The 21517-nt window shown below is 36.8% G+C and overlaps 1 protein-coding gene across 5 annotated transcripts; it reads left to right on the forward strand.

Moving 5' to 3' along the window:
- Positions 1-557: 557 nt before the first annotated feature.
- Positions 558-21155, forward strand: Kst (spectrin beta chain, non-erythrocytic 5 kst). Of its 5 annotated transcripts, XM_070309022.1 has the most exons (27): positions 558-805; positions 1522-1799; positions 2174-4777; positions 4858-5174; positions 5303-5680; positions 6080-6745; positions 6897-7182; positions 8177-8395; positions 8565-9007; positions 9327-9380; positions 9761-10166; positions 10231-10431; positions 10543-11143; positions 11235-11578; positions 11703-11987; positions 12493-14226; positions 14443-14811; positions 14923-16005; positions 16115-16341; positions 16434-16534; positions 16626-16856; positions 16936-17213; positions 17414-17897; positions 18101-18247; positions 18344-18418; positions 18908-18939; positions 19254-21155. In XM_070309022.1, the coding sequence occupies exons 2-27, from the start codon at positions 1761-1763 to the stop codon at positions 19494-19496; spliced, it is 11847 nt and encodes a 3948-aa protein (XP_070165123.1). In that variant the 5' UTR covers positions 558-805; positions 1522-1760; the 3' UTR covers positions 19497-21155. The 5 variants fall into 5 exon arrangements, with proteins under 5 accessions (XP_070165123.1, XP_070165119.1, XP_070165122.1 ...); XM_070309018.1 differs by lacking the exon at positions 558-805 and having other exon boundaries at positions 1670-1799; positions 19263-21155; XM_070309021.1 differs by lacking the exons at positions 558-805; positions 18344-18418 and having other exon boundaries at positions 1670-1799; positions 19263-21155.
- The last annotated feature ends 362 nt before the right edge of the window (positions 21156-21517 follow it).

Genomic DNA, 21517 nt, shown 5'->3' on the forward strand with positions numbered 1-21517 from the left:
GCATCATGATTACACTACGCGCCTTTTCTATTCTTACAAATTACTCATCCATTATTAAGACCTGACATTTACGCAATCTGCGTTGAATATTGCGTTGACTAAGCATGAACATGCAATAGAACGGAATGCAAATAATTACGCAAACAGCACGTTGCATAAATTATACGAGCGCATTATTCATTCGCTGATCGAATCGTGTAAAAAAAACATTTGATCTTGTCGCATAGCGTTCTAATAATAAGTAAAAAAACTTAGAACTTGGTATGTTAACGTAGGAATCGTGAGAGAGAAGTTTCGAAGAGAGAAGAAAAAATACACTTCAGAAATTTTGCTAAAGTCTTCTCTTCTTTCTTATGTTTGGAAAAGATTTTAACGTCATAAATATGTATATCAAACATAATTTTATTAGCTTCTAAAAAGTACCAATATTATTTATTAAATATCATTGCTCGAGTAGCGCGAAATTGTTAAAGCTATTTAAAGTTATCTAATACCAAAATGTCCTTTCGCAAAAAATTTCCGCAATAGAATCAATTCTCGCTTTTCTCAGTATCTCAAAAATTATATTCTCGTTTTCAGGTTCGTTTGGAAAGTATCGGTGCAGAGGATATTGTGGACGGTAATCCTAGATTGATTCTCGGTCTCATCTGGACCATTATTCTGAGATTTCAAATACAAGAGATCGAGATCGATGTGGACGAAGAGAATGACAGCAGTGAGAAGAAGTCTGCCAAAGATGCTCTGCTACTCTGGTGTCAGAGAAAGACAAATGGCTATCCCGGCGTCAACATTCAGGACTTTACCGGTGAGTCGACTTCTCCATCTTGCATACAATTACGCGGCATGAATATTCAATCTTTGAATGTCGCAAAAAAGTTTGAGAAAATTATGATATTTACGAACTTAGAAAATAGTTACCATAGTCTTACACATGTCGCATATTCATCTACAAATTTTATTCTGGATTTTTTGAACGTTTAATAATTCGTAGAATGTATTCGAATAATTTATATAATACTTATATATGTGGGGGTTTTTTGTCAGGATAGCCCGTGTATAGGATGAGATAATATTCTATGAATCAAACAGACAAGTAGGCAAGGAAGGCGAATGCTTTTATTGCGAACGATTTATTTGCGAGGATGTTGTCGCCTATTGCCCGTGTCGTATCTATTATTGCCGATATCGCTGGATTCTCGCTCCGAGGCTCTTCTTCTTGTTCTTGCGATGAGGAATCTTTTTGAGAGCGCTCCGAAATCGCGGATATTTACCATATATTCTTTCTGCGCTAAGTGTATCCCCGCTCCCTGACGTCGAACCAATCGCCGGGCGATAAATAACAAAGATTTAAAATTATATGCCTACATATATATATGTATATATATATATATATATATATATATATATATATATATATATATATATATAAATTATATATATTTCTTTTTCATAAAATTATTGTATAATTGAAAGTATATACGAAAAATTAAAAATATAATATTCTAAATATTATACAAATAGGGTCCTGGAGAAGCGGCCTTGGTTTCAATGCTCTCATACATGCTCATCGACCAGACTTGGTCAATTGGTCGGAATTGCAGCAAAACAAGAACATCGATAATCTCAATTGTGCTTTCGACGTTGCCAACTCAGAACTCGGCATACCTCGACTTTTGGACGCGGAAGATGTGGACACGGCCAGACCCGACGAGAAATCCATTATCACTTATGTTGCGTCTTATTACCACACATTTGCCAGAATGAAGAACGAGATAAAGAGTGGCAAGAGGATAGCGAATGTACGGTCATTTTGAAAACTTTATTTAATATGTATGGAGAGAACTATGAAACAAAACATATTTTAAAAATCTAAAAATTTGATATATATCTCTCTTTGATAATTTTGTTTAAAAATTATATTAAAAGTAGAGGACATATATGTAGAAAATCCAACTATGTTTTATATGAATTTGAGAAAGAATTTTGGTTTTTTTTTAGATTTAAATATTTTATATCCTTGCAAAAATGTGTCAGGATTTAAATATCCACATATTTCAGAATTAAAATATCTTACATTTCGAAAAAAGCTGCAAAAAATTCAGGAATCTAAGAGAGAATTAATTAAATTAAATTGGATAGCTCGACTACAAATTTTTTTTTCCTATCTGTATAGATCGTTGGCCAAATGATGGATGCAGATAAGATGAAGATTCATTACGAGAAGCTGACGACCGACCTTCTCGAGTGGATCAAGATGAAGATCGAGGTCCTAGAGAGTCGCAGTTTCCCGAACTCGCTTGAAGGTATCCAACGGGAACTCTTGGCTTTCAAACAATACCGAACCGTGGAGAAACCACCGAAGTACAAGGAACGGTCTGAAATAGAAGCATTGTATTTTCACATAAACACCCGATTGAAGTCTCTGAACCAGCCAGCGTTTACTCCGCAAGAAGGCCAGTTGATTCATGATATCGAGAGAAACTGGGTGGAGTTGGAAAGAGCGGAACATCGTCGCGAAGTTGCCCTGAGAATTGAGCTATTGCGACAAGAAAGGCTTGAGCAATTAAATTATAAATTCGAGCGAAAAAGCGTACTTAGGGAGGGATACTTAAAGGAGATGATACAGGTGTTAACGGATCCTCGATATGGCAGCAATATGGCGCAAGTAGATGCCACGGTGAAGAAACACGAGGCCATCAGCGCCGATATCTTGGCGCGTGAAGAGCGCTTCCACGATCTGACGAATATGTCTGAAGAGCTTGTGCGAGAGAACTATCACAGTCTCGAGAGAGTCCGTAGCAGAGAACAAGAGGTGTTGCAGAGATGGAAAGAGCTATTAGCTTTGCTGGATCATCACAAATCCAATCTAGTCGCGCTAAGCTCCTTGATGAGTCTGATGAGAGAGATCGACACGACGTTAGCTTCTATCCAAGAGCTTCAACTGAATTTCCAGAGTACCGACGTGGGTCCGCACTTGTTAGGAGTTGAGGATCTCCTACAAAAGCACAGTTTGCAGGAGCTGCAAGTGACGGCTCTGGGAGAAAGCCAGAGGCGACTCGGTAGACAGGCCGCTCAACATTTGGCACAGCCACAAAATAAGGAAGTGCCATTGTTGCAGCAAAAACTGGAACTGCTGAATCGCACTTACGACGAGCTCGTGGAAAACAGCAAGGAGCGCAAGGCTAGATTGGAGGATGCTCGAAACTTTTTCCACTTTCTTCAAGATCACGAGGACGAGGAGTCGTGGCTAGTAGAGAAGCAGCGAATCTGCAAGGCCGGCGTTTCCGCGAAAGATCTACGAGCTGTGATATCGTTACAGCAAAAGCATAAGGCCCTGCAGGACGAGATGAAAGTGCGCAGACCGAAATCCGAGCAACTCTGTGACGCTGGCAGGAAACTGATAGCCGATAATCACCCGTCAGCATTGGAAATACAAAATCGAATAGATTCATTGCAGGAACATTGGAGAGTCCTGGAAGAACTAGCGGCGTTGCGGAAGAAGCAGCTGGACGACGCGGCTGAAGCGTTCCAATTTTACGCTGATGCGAACGAGGCAGACTCGTGGATGAACGAGAAAATGGCATTAGTCGCTTCGGAAGACTATGGAGTGGACGAGCCAAGCGCTCAGGCTTTGTTGCAGAGGCACAAGGATCTGGAAGGTGAATTGAATGCTTACAGAGGTGATGTGCAGTCTCTGAATGCGCAGGCAGAGAAACTTATCAAATCTGGCATCTCTACTCTGGAATTAACTGCCGATCCGGAACCGGTTGCCGAATTGGAACAAGAAGAATGGAGCAAGGAGATCAGACTTGTGCCGCAAGATGAGTGGGTAGACGAGGTAGTCGAACGAATGGAGCCGAGAACTGTTCACGAGGATAGAATGGTGCCGCAAGTAAAGAGTTTATATCCGTTCGACGGACAAGGTATGCACATGATAAAGGGCGAGGTGATGTTTTTGTTGAATAAGACGAATCCGGATTGGTGGAGCGTCAGAAAAGCCGACGGTGCGGATGGATTTGTGCCGGCTAACTATGTTCGCGAGATTGAGCCAAAGATTGTGCAAGTGCAGGTACGCAAACTCGAAAAAATCAAAACGACGCAACGTGTGAAGAAGACGAAGATGATCAAGCAGGTGGTGCCAGTTCGCCGACTAAAATCCATCAAATCTACCGTAAAACCGATCAAGCGAAAAACGGTGAGCGATGGCGACAGCGTGGAGAAGCGGCAAAAGAAGATCAACGACACTTATGGCGAGCTACAGGAACTCGCTGTGAAGCGTCACGCATTACTGGAAGATGCCATCAGATTCTACGGCTTTTATCGAGAGTGTGACGACTTCGAAAAATGGATTAAAGACAAGGAAAAGATGCTAAGAGTTGAGGATCCTCAGGACAACGTCGAAACGGCGAGAAGAAAATACGAAAAATTTTTAACGGACTTATCGGCTTCCGGGAAACGAGTAGAAGCAATAGATGCAGCAGTTGACGAATTTGTCCGTCAAGGCCACAGTCAACTGGACAAAGTGAAGGCCAGACAAAAGCACATTCATCAGCTATGGGATCATCTAAACTGGCTGAAGGCACAGAAAGAGAAAAGCTTGGAAGGTGCGTCAAGCGTTGAGTTATTTAACAGAACCTGCGGTGAGGCTCATGACTGGATGTTGGAAAAGATCACCCAGTTAGATACGGCTGAACTTGGACCTGATTTGAAGACTGTACAAGCTCTACAGAGAAGACATCAACATTTAGAACGAGAATTGGCACCAGTCGAAGAAAAAGTAAAATATTTTAGTATTTTTTCAGATAAAAAAAATAGAGAGAATATTATATCTTAATTCTTACAATTCAATTCTTACAGGTACGCAAAGTGAACTTGTTAGGCAATAGTGTCAAGAATTCATACCCGCACGAATGCAACAACGTCAACGTGAGACAAAACGAGATCAAGGAACTCTGGAACAAAGTTCAGACAAAGGCCAAGGAGCGACGATCTCGTTTAGAAGACGCGGTCGGCCAACAAATATTTATGAATAGCTCGAAGAACCTGATTAACTGGGCTACAGATGTACAGGAAACGATGAAGGCGGAAGAATCAGTTAGAGATGTAGCCACAGCCGAGCAGCTCAAGAAACAGCATATGGAGCTTGGAGAAGAAATACGAACCAAAGAAGACGAGTACGTAATTTTATAATATCCAATTTATAATAAATAATTATATATTGATATAATAATACAACATAATTAATAGAATTTCTTTAATAAATACAATTTTTATGAAATATATTTTTTCTGTATTTATATAGATTTCGTGAAGTCGAGGATCTCGGTCGAGAACTATTACGTCGTAATCCGAATTTGGCAGATGTACGCGAACGTCTAGATAAATTAAACGGATTATATCCGGCGGTAACAGCTAACTGGATGACAAAAGAGGAATGGCTACGACAATGCCTCGAATTGCAACAATTTAATCGGGAAGCCGATCAGATTGAAGCTACTACTAGTTCTCATGAAGCTTTCCTCGAATTCATTGACTTGGGCGAATCTTTAGATGATGTCGAGGCTTTATTGAAACAACATGAAAAATTCGAGAACACTCTTCATGCGCAAGATGACAGATTGAAGTTATTTAGCGACACCGCCGATAAGTTAATTGCTCAAAATCACTATGACAAAGATTAGTAAGTATCAAATAACAATCGATGATTTAAGAGTAAATATATACTATTGAATCTCTCCCCCTCCCCCCTTCACTCCACCCCTCCCCTCTCACCCCCCTCCCCGTCTCTCCCTCTCCCCTTGCCATCCCTTTCCTTCCCCTCCCCTCCCCTCCCTCTCCTTCCCACTCCCTCTTCCTCCCTCTCCCTCTCTCTCTCCCTACCCTCCGCTCTCTCTCCCTTGCTCACTCCCTCTCTCCCTCTTCCTCTCCCCCTCTCTCCCTCTCCCTCTCCCTCTTCCACTCTCTCCCCTCTTTTCCTCCTCCCTCTCTCTCATGAAATATAATTAAAAGAATCTTGATCGTAATTTTTTAACTCATGAAATTTTATAGCATTTTCTATATAAATTTAATTTATATCCAGCATCAACGAAAAAAGAAATCAAGTACTAGCCCGTCGTATGGCAGTAAAGGACGCTGCTCAACGTCGAAGAGCGGCTTTAAAGGCGTCCGAGCATTATCAACAATTTTCAGCCGAAGTGGATGATTTGCGCGATTGGTTGGGCGACAAGATGAAGACTGCGGCCGATGAGAGTTATCGTGATTTGAATAATCTCGAACGCAAACTGCAGAAGCACGAAGCATTCGAACGAGAATTACGTGCCAATGAAGGACAGTTGAGAGCAGTCAACAAGGCGGGCAAAGCGCTGATATCTGGAGAAAATTATAGATCAGACGACGTGGGAAAAACCTTGAAAGACCTGAATGACCAATGGGACCGACTTGTAGCATTATCGTTGGAAAAAGGTCGCAGACTGCGACAAGCTGCATCGCAACACGGATACAATCGCACTATGGAAGATGCCAGATTGAAGCTGGAAGAAATAGAGAGCTGTTTGCAGAGTAAGCAAGTAGGCATGGATCTGCGTAGTTGCAAGGAATTGCTGAAAAAACATCAAACCCTCGAGAGCGACATGTATCAGTGGGAGCAAAAGGTAGACGATCTCGTGGCTATGGGTCAGGAGATGGCGCATGAAGGTCACTTTGATGCGGTAAACATTCTGAAGACCAGTCAAGCCACGCAGAAAAAGTATGTGAGAACTGATGCCTTCGTTATTATTTAAATTATATCACCCTTTTTTACATAAAAAATTGATTTTTTAAATGATCAAATTAATTCATTGCTGAAGTAAATATGGATAATGATATATACAGATAACACATGAAATTTATATTCATAGATTCCACAGCCTAAAGGAACCAGCTAAAAAACGGCGCGAAGCATTGGAAGAGAGCCTGCGCTTCCATAAATTCGGCTTCGAGTTGGACGCAGAATTACAGTGGATCAAGGACCACTTGCCACAAGCATCCTCGACAACACTCGGACAAAATCTACACCAGGCCCAAACTTTGCATAAGAAGCACAAGAAGTTAGAAGCGGAAATAGCCGGTCATCAGCCTATGATAGATAAGACTTTGACTTCCGGACAGGCTCTTATTGATCAGATTCATCCAGAGAAGAAAAAGGTAAATTATGAGAGATTCTTTGCCAAATAATATTTTTTTTTTTTCGTGAATTTGCATGATGATCGAAAATGACACGAGAGTGGAGTAAGAAATTATGATTTTTGCACAGCTGGAGCATCTCGAAGAATATTGCGCGTACAGAGGTAAGGTGGATGCACTCATGCATGGGAAATATTGTCATAGATATCTGTCGCTTTTCCGTGTTAATTGTTATCAATTGCGCGTCTGAGTTTACATAATTAATAAATTATTATTTTTATAAGATCTTAATTGTTATTGTATTTTTGTAGCGCAATCTCTAAAATTATATAAATTGTATTTGTTATAATTGACTCGTAATACACGAAAAAATTCTTTGTATTATATTTTATAAAAAGTAAAATATAGAGCACTTCATAAATATAAAAATTATATAATAAAATTTTTTGTTTCGAGATATTATTTTAATAATTTCGAAATATTAAATATTTATAATTTAATGTCATGTGTGTCCAGAGTTAATTATATCTCTCAAAACATATTCTTTTTTTATACAGGTGAACGAGTATTTTGAATATAATTTTTTATTTGTTTTTACTAAAGTCTTATTTATTTTGCAGCTTATCTATTTCATGTTAGGAATATAATATTAATCATTAATATATGATTTATGCAATTCTAGTTACAATAAGCTTATCGATTATTTTATTCCATAGCTTAATAAATAAACTTCAGAAATCATAAAGTTAAAAAATGTACATGTATTGTGCATGCAGCATATAATAAAGTAATATTTCTGCCACAGCACAATGAAACTCTGAGAAGTGTCAGTAATATTGTCAACATATTCCATATTGAAATCAAAACTGAACTTTTGAAAACAATATGGCAACAATTAATTATTTAATGATTTATTAATTTGTATTTGTTTCGTGCGAGTAACATGATTGGAAATGTAACAACTTGAATCATTATAGATAATAATAAGTAATAGATTACATCAATGCTTTAATAGATACAAGAATTATGCGATGTTTTGGATGATGCGTGGAGAGACTTGCAAGATAAAGCAGAAGAGCGTAGTAGAGCATTGGATTTGTCCCTAAAAGCACAAGAATTTCTTTTCGAAACCGGTGAAGTCGAAAGCTGGCTCAACGAGAAAAATGACGTACTGAGCTCCACCGATTACGGCAGGGATCGCGATGCCGCCACTAAATTATTGACGAAACACAAGGTATGCTTTTATAAAGCGCAATATGAAAAATGGTACCATTTCAATCATTCTATTATTTCTTTAATATTTAGTAAAAATTTTTATATTAATTTATATATATTAATTTTATATTAATAAAATTTTCATAGTCGACTGTATTATATTAAAAATTCTGATTTATAATCTGCAGGCTGTTGAACTCGAATTGGACACATACAATGGCATTGTAACAGAAATGGGACACACTGCTTCTACGATGATAAACTCAAAGCATCCGGACAGCAAGGCGATAGCCAACAAGCAGCAAGCAATTATTCAACAAATGCGTGCTCTGCAGCGACTAGCTACCGTGAGACAGCAACGTTTGATGGAAAGCATGTATCGCCACGAATATTTCCTAGAAAGCAGAGAGTTGGAACAATGGATTAAGGAACAGGAACAGGCAGCCGCGTCAGAGGATTACGGTCAAGATTATGAGCATCTGTTATTATTACAAGCAAAATTCAACGACTTCAAGCATCGAATAGAGGCCGGCTCCGAGAGATTTAATCAATGCGAAGAATTAGCCAGAAAATTGATCGCCAACGAAAGTCCTTACATTCAGGACATCGAAAAACGCCAGGAACAATTAGGGTAAATTTTTAGTTAACGATAAGCCGATCAAAAAAAATTTTTCTAATCTTTTTTATTTTTATTTCTGCTATTTCAATACTTTCTTTATTATTTTTGTAGAGCATTAGTATGATGTTATTTGCATGAAATAAATTAACAATATGATGTAATTGAGACATAAAATAATATCTCTCTCCCTTTCTCTTTTTCTTTTGTATGGGGTACAGTTCACATAAATTAATATCATAACTATAACTTTTAATATAGAAAAATCTATTTCTATTTTTTCTCGGTGTTGGGTCGCATTAACATTTTCTTTCTATATACATATTCCATGTAGATCCGATGAAGACGATCCGGTGTTTCAAGTACATAAGCAACACATGGTAATGAAGTGAGTACTTGGTTGCGGAATAACTCTCATACTTGCTAATTTATAAATTAATCAAAGCTTATATATCTTGTGTATATAAATTTTTTGCAACTTTGCTATTTTTATAACTCGAAATCTTTCTCATATTGTGTTTTGTTTTTTCTTTTTCTAGCTTTTGATATATTTCTATTTTCAAATTTCTAAATTTTAGAGATTTCTTTAAAAATTATTATACATAAATGAAATTTCTATAAATTTTTGAATGTTTATTGATATTATATAAACAATAAAATTATTCACGATTTAATAACACAATTCATCTATTACAGTTTAAAAATTTTATATAATTTTCGAAGAAGATATAATAAAATTAATAATTCTGATTCACTGTTCTTTATTAGGGAATCATGGCAACATCTGTTAGGTCTCATTCGAAATCGTGAACAGAGATTGCAGGCAGCAGGCGAGATACATCGGTTTCATCGTGATGTGGCTGAAGCGCTATCACGAATACAGGAAAAAGAAGCTGCTTTGCCAGAGGATCTGGGTCGCGATTTGAATTCCGTTCTGGCGTTAATTAGACGTCACGAAGGATTCGAGAATGATCTAGTCGCATTAGAGGCTCAATTGCAAGTTCTAGTCGAGGATGCATCCAGATTACAAGCTCATTATCCGGGAAACAACGCGACGCACATTGATCAGCAGCAGCGAATCGTCGTTATTCATTGGGAGGAATTGAAGAATAGATCCGCTCATCGAAGGGATCAGTTGCAAGCTAGCTGCGATTTGCAACGATTCCATGCTCAGGTATGCTTCTTATCACCATGTTTATATTTAATGACACATTATTTCTAACGAAAAAAATATTTAGGCCAGAGACTTGATGAATTGGGCAGCTGGGCTACGCGCTACGATGTCGACGGAGGAGAAGGTTCGAGACGCGGCTAGTGCGCAGACTTTGAAGGCGGAGCACGAGGCTCTGAAAGGAGAAATCGAAGCGCGGGAGGAAAATTTCAGTTCGGTACTCGATCTAGGCGAGGCTATGGTGCAAACTGGTCACTATGCCGCTATGGTAAGAAAACCATTCATAAGATCGTTCATAGTAAGTCTATATAATAAGTCTGTCAGGGATCTTGGCAGCTCATTCGCGAGTATTCGTTAATCACAATGATGTATTTTTCAGGATGTGGAAGAAAAATGCAACCAACTCTTGGACGAGCGACAAAAATTGCATACCGCTTGGCAGCAGAAAAAAGTGCATTTGGATCAATTGATCGACTTGCACTTCTTTTTGCGAGATGCCAAACAGCTTGACACTTTATCTAGCACTCAGGAGGCCGCGCTGAGCGGCGACAACTTCGGGATCTCGGTCGAGGAAGTAGACGCGCAGGTGAAAAAACACAACGAGTTCGAAAAGCTGCTGGTGACGCACGAGGAAAAATTGACGGCGCTGCAAGAGCACGGAAACAAGCTTTTAGCGCAAAATCATTTTGATTCATCGACTATCGCCCGGCGATTGGACGAGGTCATTCAAAGACGTGAAAAAATACAAGACCTGTGTGATGTGCGAAGAAGAAAACTGGAGGCTAGTCTATTACACGCCCAGTTTGTCAGAGATGTAGGTGAGGCCGAATCTTGGATAGGCGAAAAGCAGAAGAAATTGGAAGCGGAAGCATCGAAAGGCGAGGTATCCAGTTTGGAAGACAAAATCAAGAAATTGCAGAAACATCAAGCATTCCAAGCGGAACTGGCAGCAAATCAAAGTAGAATCGAAGAGATCAAAGGTAATTGATTGATAAATAAGTTGTAACTATTGCTTGAATCGTATAATTTTCTCGCTTAATCAGATTGATAATAAATTTGTTAATAAAATAGCAAAAGGAGAGACATTATTAACGCGAAAGCACCCGGCTAGCGCGGAAATTCATCAACAATTGGAACATCTACATACGTCCTGGCGGAAATTACTATTGGAGTCTGGAAATCGAGGCAGAGGTTTGGAGGAGGCTCAAGATATCTTGGAATTTAACAATCAAGTGGAAAAGATCGAGGCCTGGATCAGAGATAAGGAAATGATGGTTCAAGCTGGCGATACAGGAAAGGATTACGAGCACTGCTTGAGCCTTCAGAGAAAACTTGATGATGTGGATAGCGATATGCGAGTGGACGATTCCAGAATAAAAACAATTAATGCTTTGGCGGATAAGCTTATAAAACAGGTAAAAACCAAATTTTTAATAGAAAAAAATACTAACAGAAATTTTCTTGTACATAACTAAAATGTAAATTTTATTACTGAGAAATATATTTTTAGTCATTATATTTTGCTATTTTGAATAACAGGGTCGCGATAATGAATCAAAGGCAATTCAGCAGCGGCGCGATAACTTTAACAACAAATGGAAAGGTTTGCAAGGAGCATTAAGCATGTATCGTGAAACATTAGCGGGTGCATTAGAGATCCATCTATTCAATCGAGATATAGACGATACAAACCAAAGAGTTATTGAAAAATCTATGGCCATGAACACGAGCGACACAGGAAAAGACTTACCTGCTGTCGAACAGTTACAAAGAAAACAAGAGGCTATGGAGCGAGATATGACAGCAATAGAAGGGAAATTAAAAGTGAGTGAAGAAGATTAATTTTCCATTAAATATTTCATTTCAAAATTAATAATTAAGATTAATAAATTTATTAATTTTATAATTCAAAATTGATAAATTTATTAATTGTCAAATTATTAATTAATAATTTTATATGAAATAATTCGAATAGAACTATAACAACAATTAATAAATATATTAATTTTAAGATCAGAAATTAATAGATTTATGTGCAATAATTAGTATAATAATAGTAACAATTGAAACATTTCATCTCTCTAAATCTTTCTAAATCTCAATTTCTTTATTTATGCGAGAAATTACAATATTATTTATTACAATATTATATATATATATTTATTTAAACAATTTTGTTCATGTATGTAAATATATATTGTAATTTGTATGCACATTGAAGTATGATTAATTAAGTTGTAATATAATCCTATAAATATTCACATTTATTAAATATAATTTAAAGTAAAATAACATTTTATATTTTAATTTTATTTTATATCTGTTTTAGGAGCATAAGGCAGAGGCACAGAAGTTGTCGCGTAAATATCCGGACAAGGCATCCGAAATAAATGGGATACTGTCCGAGCTCCAGTCTAATTGGGACGATCTACAACGTTTAACTCAATATCGACGCGATGCTTTAAATCAAGCTTATACATTGCACAAATTCCAAGCTGATCTACACGAATTAGACATTTGGGTGGCCGATACTATAAAACGCATGAATGAATCCGAACCACCGACCACCATATCTGAAGCTGAGGCTGTACTAGAACTACATCAAGAAAGGAAAGCAGAAATCGATGGTCGACAAGATACATTTAAAGGTTTGAAGGAACACGGTCAGAAGCTTCTATCGATCAACGAGGATATCAAGGATAATCTCGAGCATCTGGAAGAACTCAGACAGACATTGGGAAATGCTTGGGATGATCGTAGGCAGAAATTAACGCAAGCGCACCAATTGCAACTGTTTAAAGAACAAGCTGATCAAGCTGATAGTTGGCTGGCGACGAAAGAAGCGTTCCTCAACAACGACGATCTTGGTGAATCTTTATCGGGAGTAGAGACACTATTGCGTAAGCATGAAGAGTTTGAAAAAATGCTGATGTCTCAATTGGGACGTATTGACGAGCTCGAAAAATTCGCTAATGACATCCTCTCGCGTGAACACGCGGACTCAAGTATAATACAACAGCAAATCGCTTCCGTTTGTGCCAGAAAAGACAAACTAAAGAATAGTACGACGGCTAGAAGAAAGAAACTTTTAGAGAGCCATCACTTGCACCAGTTTCTCAGAAACATATACGAGGTGGAAGGTTGGCTGCACCAAAAGCAACAGGTAGCGAGCGATGAAAATTATAGAGATTCCTCAAATCTGCAGAGCAAGATACAGAAACATATTGCATTCGAGAGTGAATTAATGGCGAACAAGGCGAGAGTCGCGTCTGTGGTCAACGAGGGTGAGGCACTCATCGAGGAAAACCATTACGCCTCGAAGGAAATACAGGAACGTTTAGATGAGCTAGAAGCGGAATGGCGTCTTCTGCAAGAGACCAGCGAGTTGAAGAAAAACCGGTTGAACGACGCGTACCAGGCCTTGTTGTTCGGCCGTAGTTTAGACGAATTCGAGACGTGGATGGATGAAATAGAGACCCAGTTGCAGTCGGAAGATCATGGAAAGGATCTCTCGAGCGTAGCGAATTTGCTGAAGAGACATACTAACCTGGAGAATGACGTGCTCGGTCACAATGAAGCATGCGAGACCATCAAGGAGACTGCTGCTAGCTTCCAGAAATCGAATCATTTCATGTGCGACGAGATTCAAGAGCGAGCATTAGTTACGATAAATAGGTATCATAGTCTCCAGGAACCAATGCAGATACGTAGGGACAATTTAGAAGACGCAAAATTGTTGCACCAGTTTGCGAGAGATGTCGAAGATGAGTTGCACTGGCTGTCAGAGAAAGAACCATTAGCTGCAAGTAATGATCTCGGAAGCTCTCTTACTACAGTGAAGCGATTGCAAAAGAAACATCAAGCTTTGGAAGGAGAATTATTATCCAGGGAACCAGTAGTAGCTTCTTTGGTTAGCAGAGCGACTGTGATGATTCGAAGCGGACACTTCGCGGGAGACAGAATTGAACAATTAATTAAAAAACTGCAAGAAGAGTTGTTGCATCTCAGAGATATGGCGAATGTCAGAAAATTGAGATTACTCGATGCTGTGGAGTCGCAAACGGTAAGCTATTAATGCGTATTTTTATTGATATAATAAAATCACAATGTTATTAAGTTATAATATTAATAATTAATATTACGTAAATATTAACCATAACATTATAGTTGTATAAAAGAGTAATGCACAATAATTTTAAAAATTTAGTTGATAATCATAAAAAGAGAAGTGTATGATTTCTATATATGACGAAATTAAAGAATTACGCTTTATGTACAGTTTTATGCCGAAGCCGCGGAAGCTGAGCAGTGGATTAGAGAAAAACATCCGCAATTAACGTCAGCTGATTACGGCAAGGACGAAGATTCCGTGCAGTCTCTGCTAAAAAAATTAGAGGGCATCGAACGCGATTTGTCCGGTTTCGAGAGTACAATCGATAACTTGAAGAAGTTATCAGATGGTTTAATTGAGCGGCATCACTTCGACAGCAAAAATATCGCTCAAAAACAGATAGATATCGAGTTTAAATTCAAAGAACTGCAAAAATTGAAAGAATATCGGTTACAGAGATTATCAGAGAGTGAAAAGTTTTACAAATTTATCAGACAAGCGGATGAAGTGATTGAATGGATTGGAGACCAAACAACGGTAAATTCAAAGATAATTAGCTACATATATATAAACATTTATATTTATAATTATTGTATAATTAGTGTTAAACATAATTATTAAACGTTATATAATATTAAACACGGTCAGGTTGCTGCATCGGAGGACTATGGTCGCGATGTGGAACATGTGGAACTGCTGATTCAGATATTCGACAATTTCTTAGCCGGCTTGACGACAAGCGAAGGCCGTGTATCGGCTGTACTTGATGAAGGACAGAAATTGATAGAACAGAACAATCCCGAGAAAAACAAGATATCTCTTAAAATCGAAGAAACTAAGCAACAATGGGAAGATTTGAAGGAATTAGCGCACGCCCGACAAGATGCGTTGGCGGGCGCCAAGCAAGTTCACATGTTTGATAGGACGGCCGATGAGACTATTTCCTGGATACAGGAAAAAGAAGTGGCCCTCAGCTCGGACGGCTACGGTCACGATCTAGAGACCATTCAAGCACTGGTGAGAAAACATCAAGGATTCGAGACTGATTTGGCAGCTGTGAAGGAGCAAGTGGAATGTTTGACGGAGGAAGCGTCCAGGTTAATCGAGTTGTTTCCAGATGCGCGTGTACATATCGATGTGAAGCATCAAGAAGCGGAAGCTGCATGGACCGAATTATTGGAGAAGGCAGCACAGAGACGAAGTAAACTCGCTCAGGCGGAACAACTACAGGCCTATCTGGGCGAGTACAGGGAGCTGATATCCTGGATAAACGAGATGGTAGCCAAAGTGACGGCGCCAGAATTAGCACGTGACGTTCCTGGCGCCGAGGCGCTGATTTCCAGGCACAACGAATACAAGTCGGAGATCGATACTCGCGAGGAGGCCTTCGAAAAATTCTACCGAATTGGGCAAAAGTTGATCGAACAGGGACATTTCCTGGGGAAAGAGATTGAAGACAAAATATCTGTGTTACAGCAGCGCCAACAGATCTTGAAGGATACATGGCAGCAGCGGAAATTCATTTACGAACAGAATTTGGATACACAGCTATTTAAGAGAGACGCCGAAACTTTAGAGAATTGGATAGTCAACAGGGAACCAATGCTATATGACGAAAAATTAGGAGATAGTATTTCGCAAGTGGAAGAGTTGATTAGGAAACACGAGGATTTCGAGAAGACGATAGAGGCGCAGGAAGAGAGATTCAGCACGCTTAAACGAATAACAATGGTAAGATTCCTATTATATTTGATGAAGATAAAAAAAGAGATTGTTTTAGCAATTATTTTTAACGACTTGTATAATATGCATCTGTTTAATGTTATGAATATTTGTATAGCTGGAAAAAGCCTTCCAAAAACAACAAGAAGCGGAAATGGCCGCGCGCCAAGCAGAGAAAGAGCGTGTAGAACGCGAGCGGATTGAAGAACGAAAACGTAAAGAGGTGCAAAGGATAACCGAAGAGCGAAAACGCGAAGAGGAACGTAGACGATTATTAGACAGTTCTCATCGCGCGCAACATGATGAGATTAATGGCTCTGTCGATGAACATGAATCTGTAAATATGTAAGTAAAAATTAAAATTTAATTCAAGACTAAATATATTGAAATATCTGATATAATAATGTCTTACGAATGCTATTGCTTGTATCTATCAGATTATCTCCGCTGAAGGGTGCCACTTCCGAAACGTCAGAATCTGCGACATCTCCGAAATCACACGGTATATCACATGTATTTGGCGAAAAATTAAGACGGGGTATGTAATTTTCATATGAAAAGATCAATTAATAATAATTTGCATTCTCTTGTTAATATAAAGAGTTTATGATTTATTGTTTTTTTTCCAGCGACTTCAGACATCAAGAGGGCTGAAAGCATGAAAGTAGATATCAAGAAACCAAAACGGACCCCGAGCTTCACGACTAGACGAAGAACGCAAAGTTTCAGAAAACTACAGCGAATGGAGAATATGGATGCATTACGGCCGGTCGAAATTCAAGGTTTTCTCGAACGAAAACACGAGCTTCAAAGCGCTGGTAAAAAGGCAGCCGTTCGATCGTGGAAGCAGTATTACACTGGTACTTAATCATTTATAAAATTAAATAAACGTAAAACTTTTACATGCACAAACATATTTTTATTTCTCGGCCATTGCAGTACTATGCGGGCAACTGCTGTGCTTCTTCAAGGATGTGGAAGATTTTTCATTGAGCAAAGCGGCTACTGCCCCGATAACGATTTTCAATGCCATGTGTGAGAAAGCGGACGATTACACCAAGAAGAAGAACGTGTTCCGGTTAAAGTGTACGGACGGCTCAGAATTTTTGTTTTTAGCACCGAGTCAACAAGAGATGGAAGATTGGGTCAATAAAATTTCGTTTCATGCGAAACTGCCCCCAAGTCTGCAGCTCTTAAGCTACGACGAGTCTCAGAAGGTATGCAATAAATAAATTAATTGATCATTTTTATATATGAATTTTTGGAATATTATTATTTTAATTCTTTTTTTATCACTTTTTATTATCTCATTTTTTTAAAATTATAGTATTTAATTTAATTTATTATCTTATTTTTTAAATTATTTTATGAAACTAATATGATCCATATATTCTCTATTCCTTAAATACAAATGCAGCAAGAAGGTTTGGAAAGGCTGCAGAGTTCGGGATTGGATCACATGGACGATAACGTGTCGACCGGAAGTAGCCGCGTTTCCACACCGGAGATGGAGCGCAAGAACTCTGTAATTAGACGTGATCTCACGTCACCGAATCAACATTCGCCAAGCACTGTGCAAGTAGAGTTCCTGCAGACACATCGGCAGAATCAGCAGCGGCGCAACGATGCGCAGAATGTCGATACGTTCCTCGCATCACAGAGATCCGAGATACCGCAAACTCAAACCGAGTTTCTGCAGATGCACAGGCAACAGCAGCTGCTCACGCAACAGCAGCAGCAACTGATGCAACAAGAGCAGTTGGCAGCTCAGTGGGATCAGTATCAACACAATTCCGCGATGCTAGAAACCGATAAACCACCCATACCGCCGCGAGGCGCTCCTCCACCTATTCCTATGAGAACACCGAGTTCGGAAAATATGATGCAATATAGACGTAATGGTACGCTCGCGGATTTAAAAATATCTCGAAATATATATAGCCAGTCTTAATTTTTAAATACAATTAAAATCGATTTTTTTAAAGATAAAATTTACTTTTTGCGCACATCACTTTTTTTTCTTTAATATTCTCCTTACATGTATTCTATCACTCATTCTGTAATCTCTTACGTATCAATATTTTTAAAAAATGTCACCATATAGATGTGGAACACCATTTGCAACAAGGAAGGCCCGTTTATCAACAACGCAGTGCAACGTTAAATCATAATGGATCTGGACAGTATCCATCGAACGAGCCACCGACATGGCATAGACAAAGTAGTGTTGATCTTCCTCCGCAACATCAAGGTACATTATTATGTATATAATTTGAAAGATTCAAGAGGTTTGGGAAGATTCTACTCGATATTCATAGACACATGAACATTCATCATCATTTTATAGAATTAGCACCTCCATTGCCATTGAGTGCCCCTCCGCCGACTAGAATGACTCAGTGGAACGTTTCTCAGCATCTTGGTCAGTCATTACGAAACATTCACATTCGATGATCTACAGAAAGATCGATAATGTGAAAAAGTCGCATGCAACCATTCTATATTGACACTTTTGTTTTCGTCACTCATCTGTATTTTATGAAATTTTTTTTTTTATTTACCAAAGTGCTTGGCCAGGAATGTAAAATGCTAAAGCAATGTGAAAATTATCAATTACATATTTATATACATATATTTTTAACCAGACATGTACCTTTTAAAATATTAATAGATTTTTGGTAATTGTTTATAAGCACTTTGAAAATTATAATGTAATATGCATAATTTAATATTCTGGTATCTGCACTTTAATTTTCTAACTTTACAATTTACATGATCAGCAATAACAATTGTAAATAGCTATTTAGTGTATAATAACAACATAGCTGAATTTTACAAATGTTGCATCAATTTGTGTGATGCCCATTTAACATAATAAAAATTTCTTAATTCTGTTCTTCTTTTGTTACAGCATACGGGAATGTACCAGTAAATATTAGACAAGTAAGCTTTTTTAAAACTTATTAGTTGAACTAAATTAAATACTTGGAATTTAGTGAACAATTTAAAGCAATTTATATTTATTTTATGAAATGAACCCACACACACACATAATTACTATTATAAAATTTCTTACATTTTTTTCAAGATAGATGTTTTATAAGAAAATATTGCATATGCTTTCTTATTATATTATATTTAAATTAGATTATATAAAATTGCTGCATAACAAGCGATCATAATGATTTCTTATACATCATGATAAATTTATCGCTCTCTTTCGTTTATAAGTCTGAGTAATAGATTCACATTTTTAGGGTATGCAGCAACAAAATAATACTTTCACCGGTAGACCAACATCGTTGCCGCCTTATGTCGCTCCGCCAGCGGCTCCGCAAACGTCCCCTACGAACATCACAGTAGTGGATGGCAGAAGAACATCAGAGAGCGGATCAGAAAGCGAACAAAGCTCAGGCAGCAATCGTAAAGATCGCGATTATAAGCGAAGTTCCGTGTTGAGCAATTTATTTGGAAGACGCAAAAAACCTTCTCAATCATAACGCTAATTCCAAGAGCTTTTGCGAAGCGCATTTATAACTATGGTTGTTATAGTCGTTGCATACGAATCTTACTTAAATGTGATGCAAAAAATGCAATCTTCCTCGTATAAAACGAACGACGAAGTTTCTTAAGAATATCATTGGGATTCTTAATATCATGGCATATATTTTTGCTGCGCAATACATCGATAGTATAACTTATTTCTTGTAAATTTTATAGCAATATTATTTGTATGCTTATCATTTAATTCTCAAATATTTGCAATCCTAATCATAATCAATGATTAATTAAAAAATAAATTTTTAATTATGAATTTACAATTTGAAAAAGATTAGAAATTAAACTTTACATTTTTCATAAAATTTATGTTTGAATATATTCATTAGACAATGTTGCGAATTATTCGAAAATGTTTAATTTCCGATATTGTTATGAAAATTTTTTTACTGTATATATAAAAAAAGGTTTATCAAAATAATCATAAAAATTAAAACTGCATTATCAACTGTCATGATCCCAAAGATTAGTTGGTACATACTGTCAATTATTACTTTTGAAATAATTTTCTTATATACTCTATTGATTGATATAAAAAAAAGTATTTTTTTCTGTTCATATCAATGAACAAACTATATTTTTATATGTTAAAAATAATATAATGCGAGAAAATATACAAATATATAGTTACTCTATGTCTTTATATATATATATATTCTCTAATAAACTTTTATATATATTAATAGAGAGTAAAGAATTCATAATATGTACAAGTAACATCTTTAAAGATTATGACAGTTGAAAATTTTCAATTATATTAAAAAAAACAAATACACAACAATTCAATTAAATATCATATAAACATATCAATTTTATTGACTTTTTTATATTTAACTTTAATTTTAGGTCTATTAATGATGAATTATCACTGTAGCAGTAATATGATAAAATTGTTAAACTGAAGGCCTTTAAGAATATCACAACAAACAATGACATTTTATAAAATATAAAATATTGCTATTCTACGAAAACAGATGATCACAGATTACCGAGTTTATTTGAGATGTACCTGACTTTAAGAACAAAGTATAAGATGACTTCTGTTTTTGGAGAGAGAAAAAGAGAAGATTATCCCTTTCCTTTTTTTTAAGTTAAAAAATACCAGCACAGATGATAAAATACCAGAAGAGCGTAATGTTTAAGTTGTAGATGTCATAATATATATTGCAAATATTATATATTTGTAGACCCATGTGTGGGACCAATGATCTTAATGTATTAAATATTAAATGATAGAGAGATATGTCAACATATTTTTTGATGTGAGGAAGATGAAATATTATTATATATTCTCGAGCGTTATACCATTTTTACGATAATGGTGATGTTATGAAATGTAAAGTATATTTAATACAATATAGAAATTGTATACTATGCAGGCGTATCTTCGGCCTGTATGTAGTTATAGAGAGAAAGAAGGTCAAAATATAATATCAATGAACCAAAATAAAATGCGCGTATTTATTTATAAAATCCGAAGTAAAATCTAAAGATAAAAAAAAAGATCAATTAAAATTTAAAAAATTAAAATAAAAATTAAAAGATAAATCAATCATTTACAAGTGTATGGTATTTAAGAAAGCATTTAAGACATTTCTCAATTATTTTCGATCATGTATTAGATGTAGCAACAATTGTGTGAAAATGTGACAATCTTGAAAATTGGATGTATCAATTTAGATGAATGTATTGCGTCATAAATTATCATAATTAAAATGCGCAATTATTAATTTTGTTTAAAAAAAGGATAAGTATCATTTCTTTCTTGATGCCCTTTCCCTTTCCCTTTAAGAAAAAAAATTTCTATTATAAATATTAATTTTAACAATCCAGATGCATCTAAAATTTGTTATAATATTTATAAAAATGTTTTAATATCCACACATATATTATATTTTTGTTTTTTCGTAACTTTCTTTCGTTACCATCTGTGCTTGCACGTTTAGCTTACGGTTTCTTACTC

Source organism: Polyergus mexicanus, unplaced genomic scaffold (assembly GCF_030449975.1).
Source record: "Polyergus mexicanus isolate NDT 795.1 unplaced genomic scaffold, iyPolMexi1.0 SCAF_16, whole genome shotgun sequence".
NCBI classification, from domain to species: Eukaryota; Metazoa; Arthropoda; class Insecta; order Hymenoptera; family Formicidae; genus Polyergus; species Polyergus mexicanus.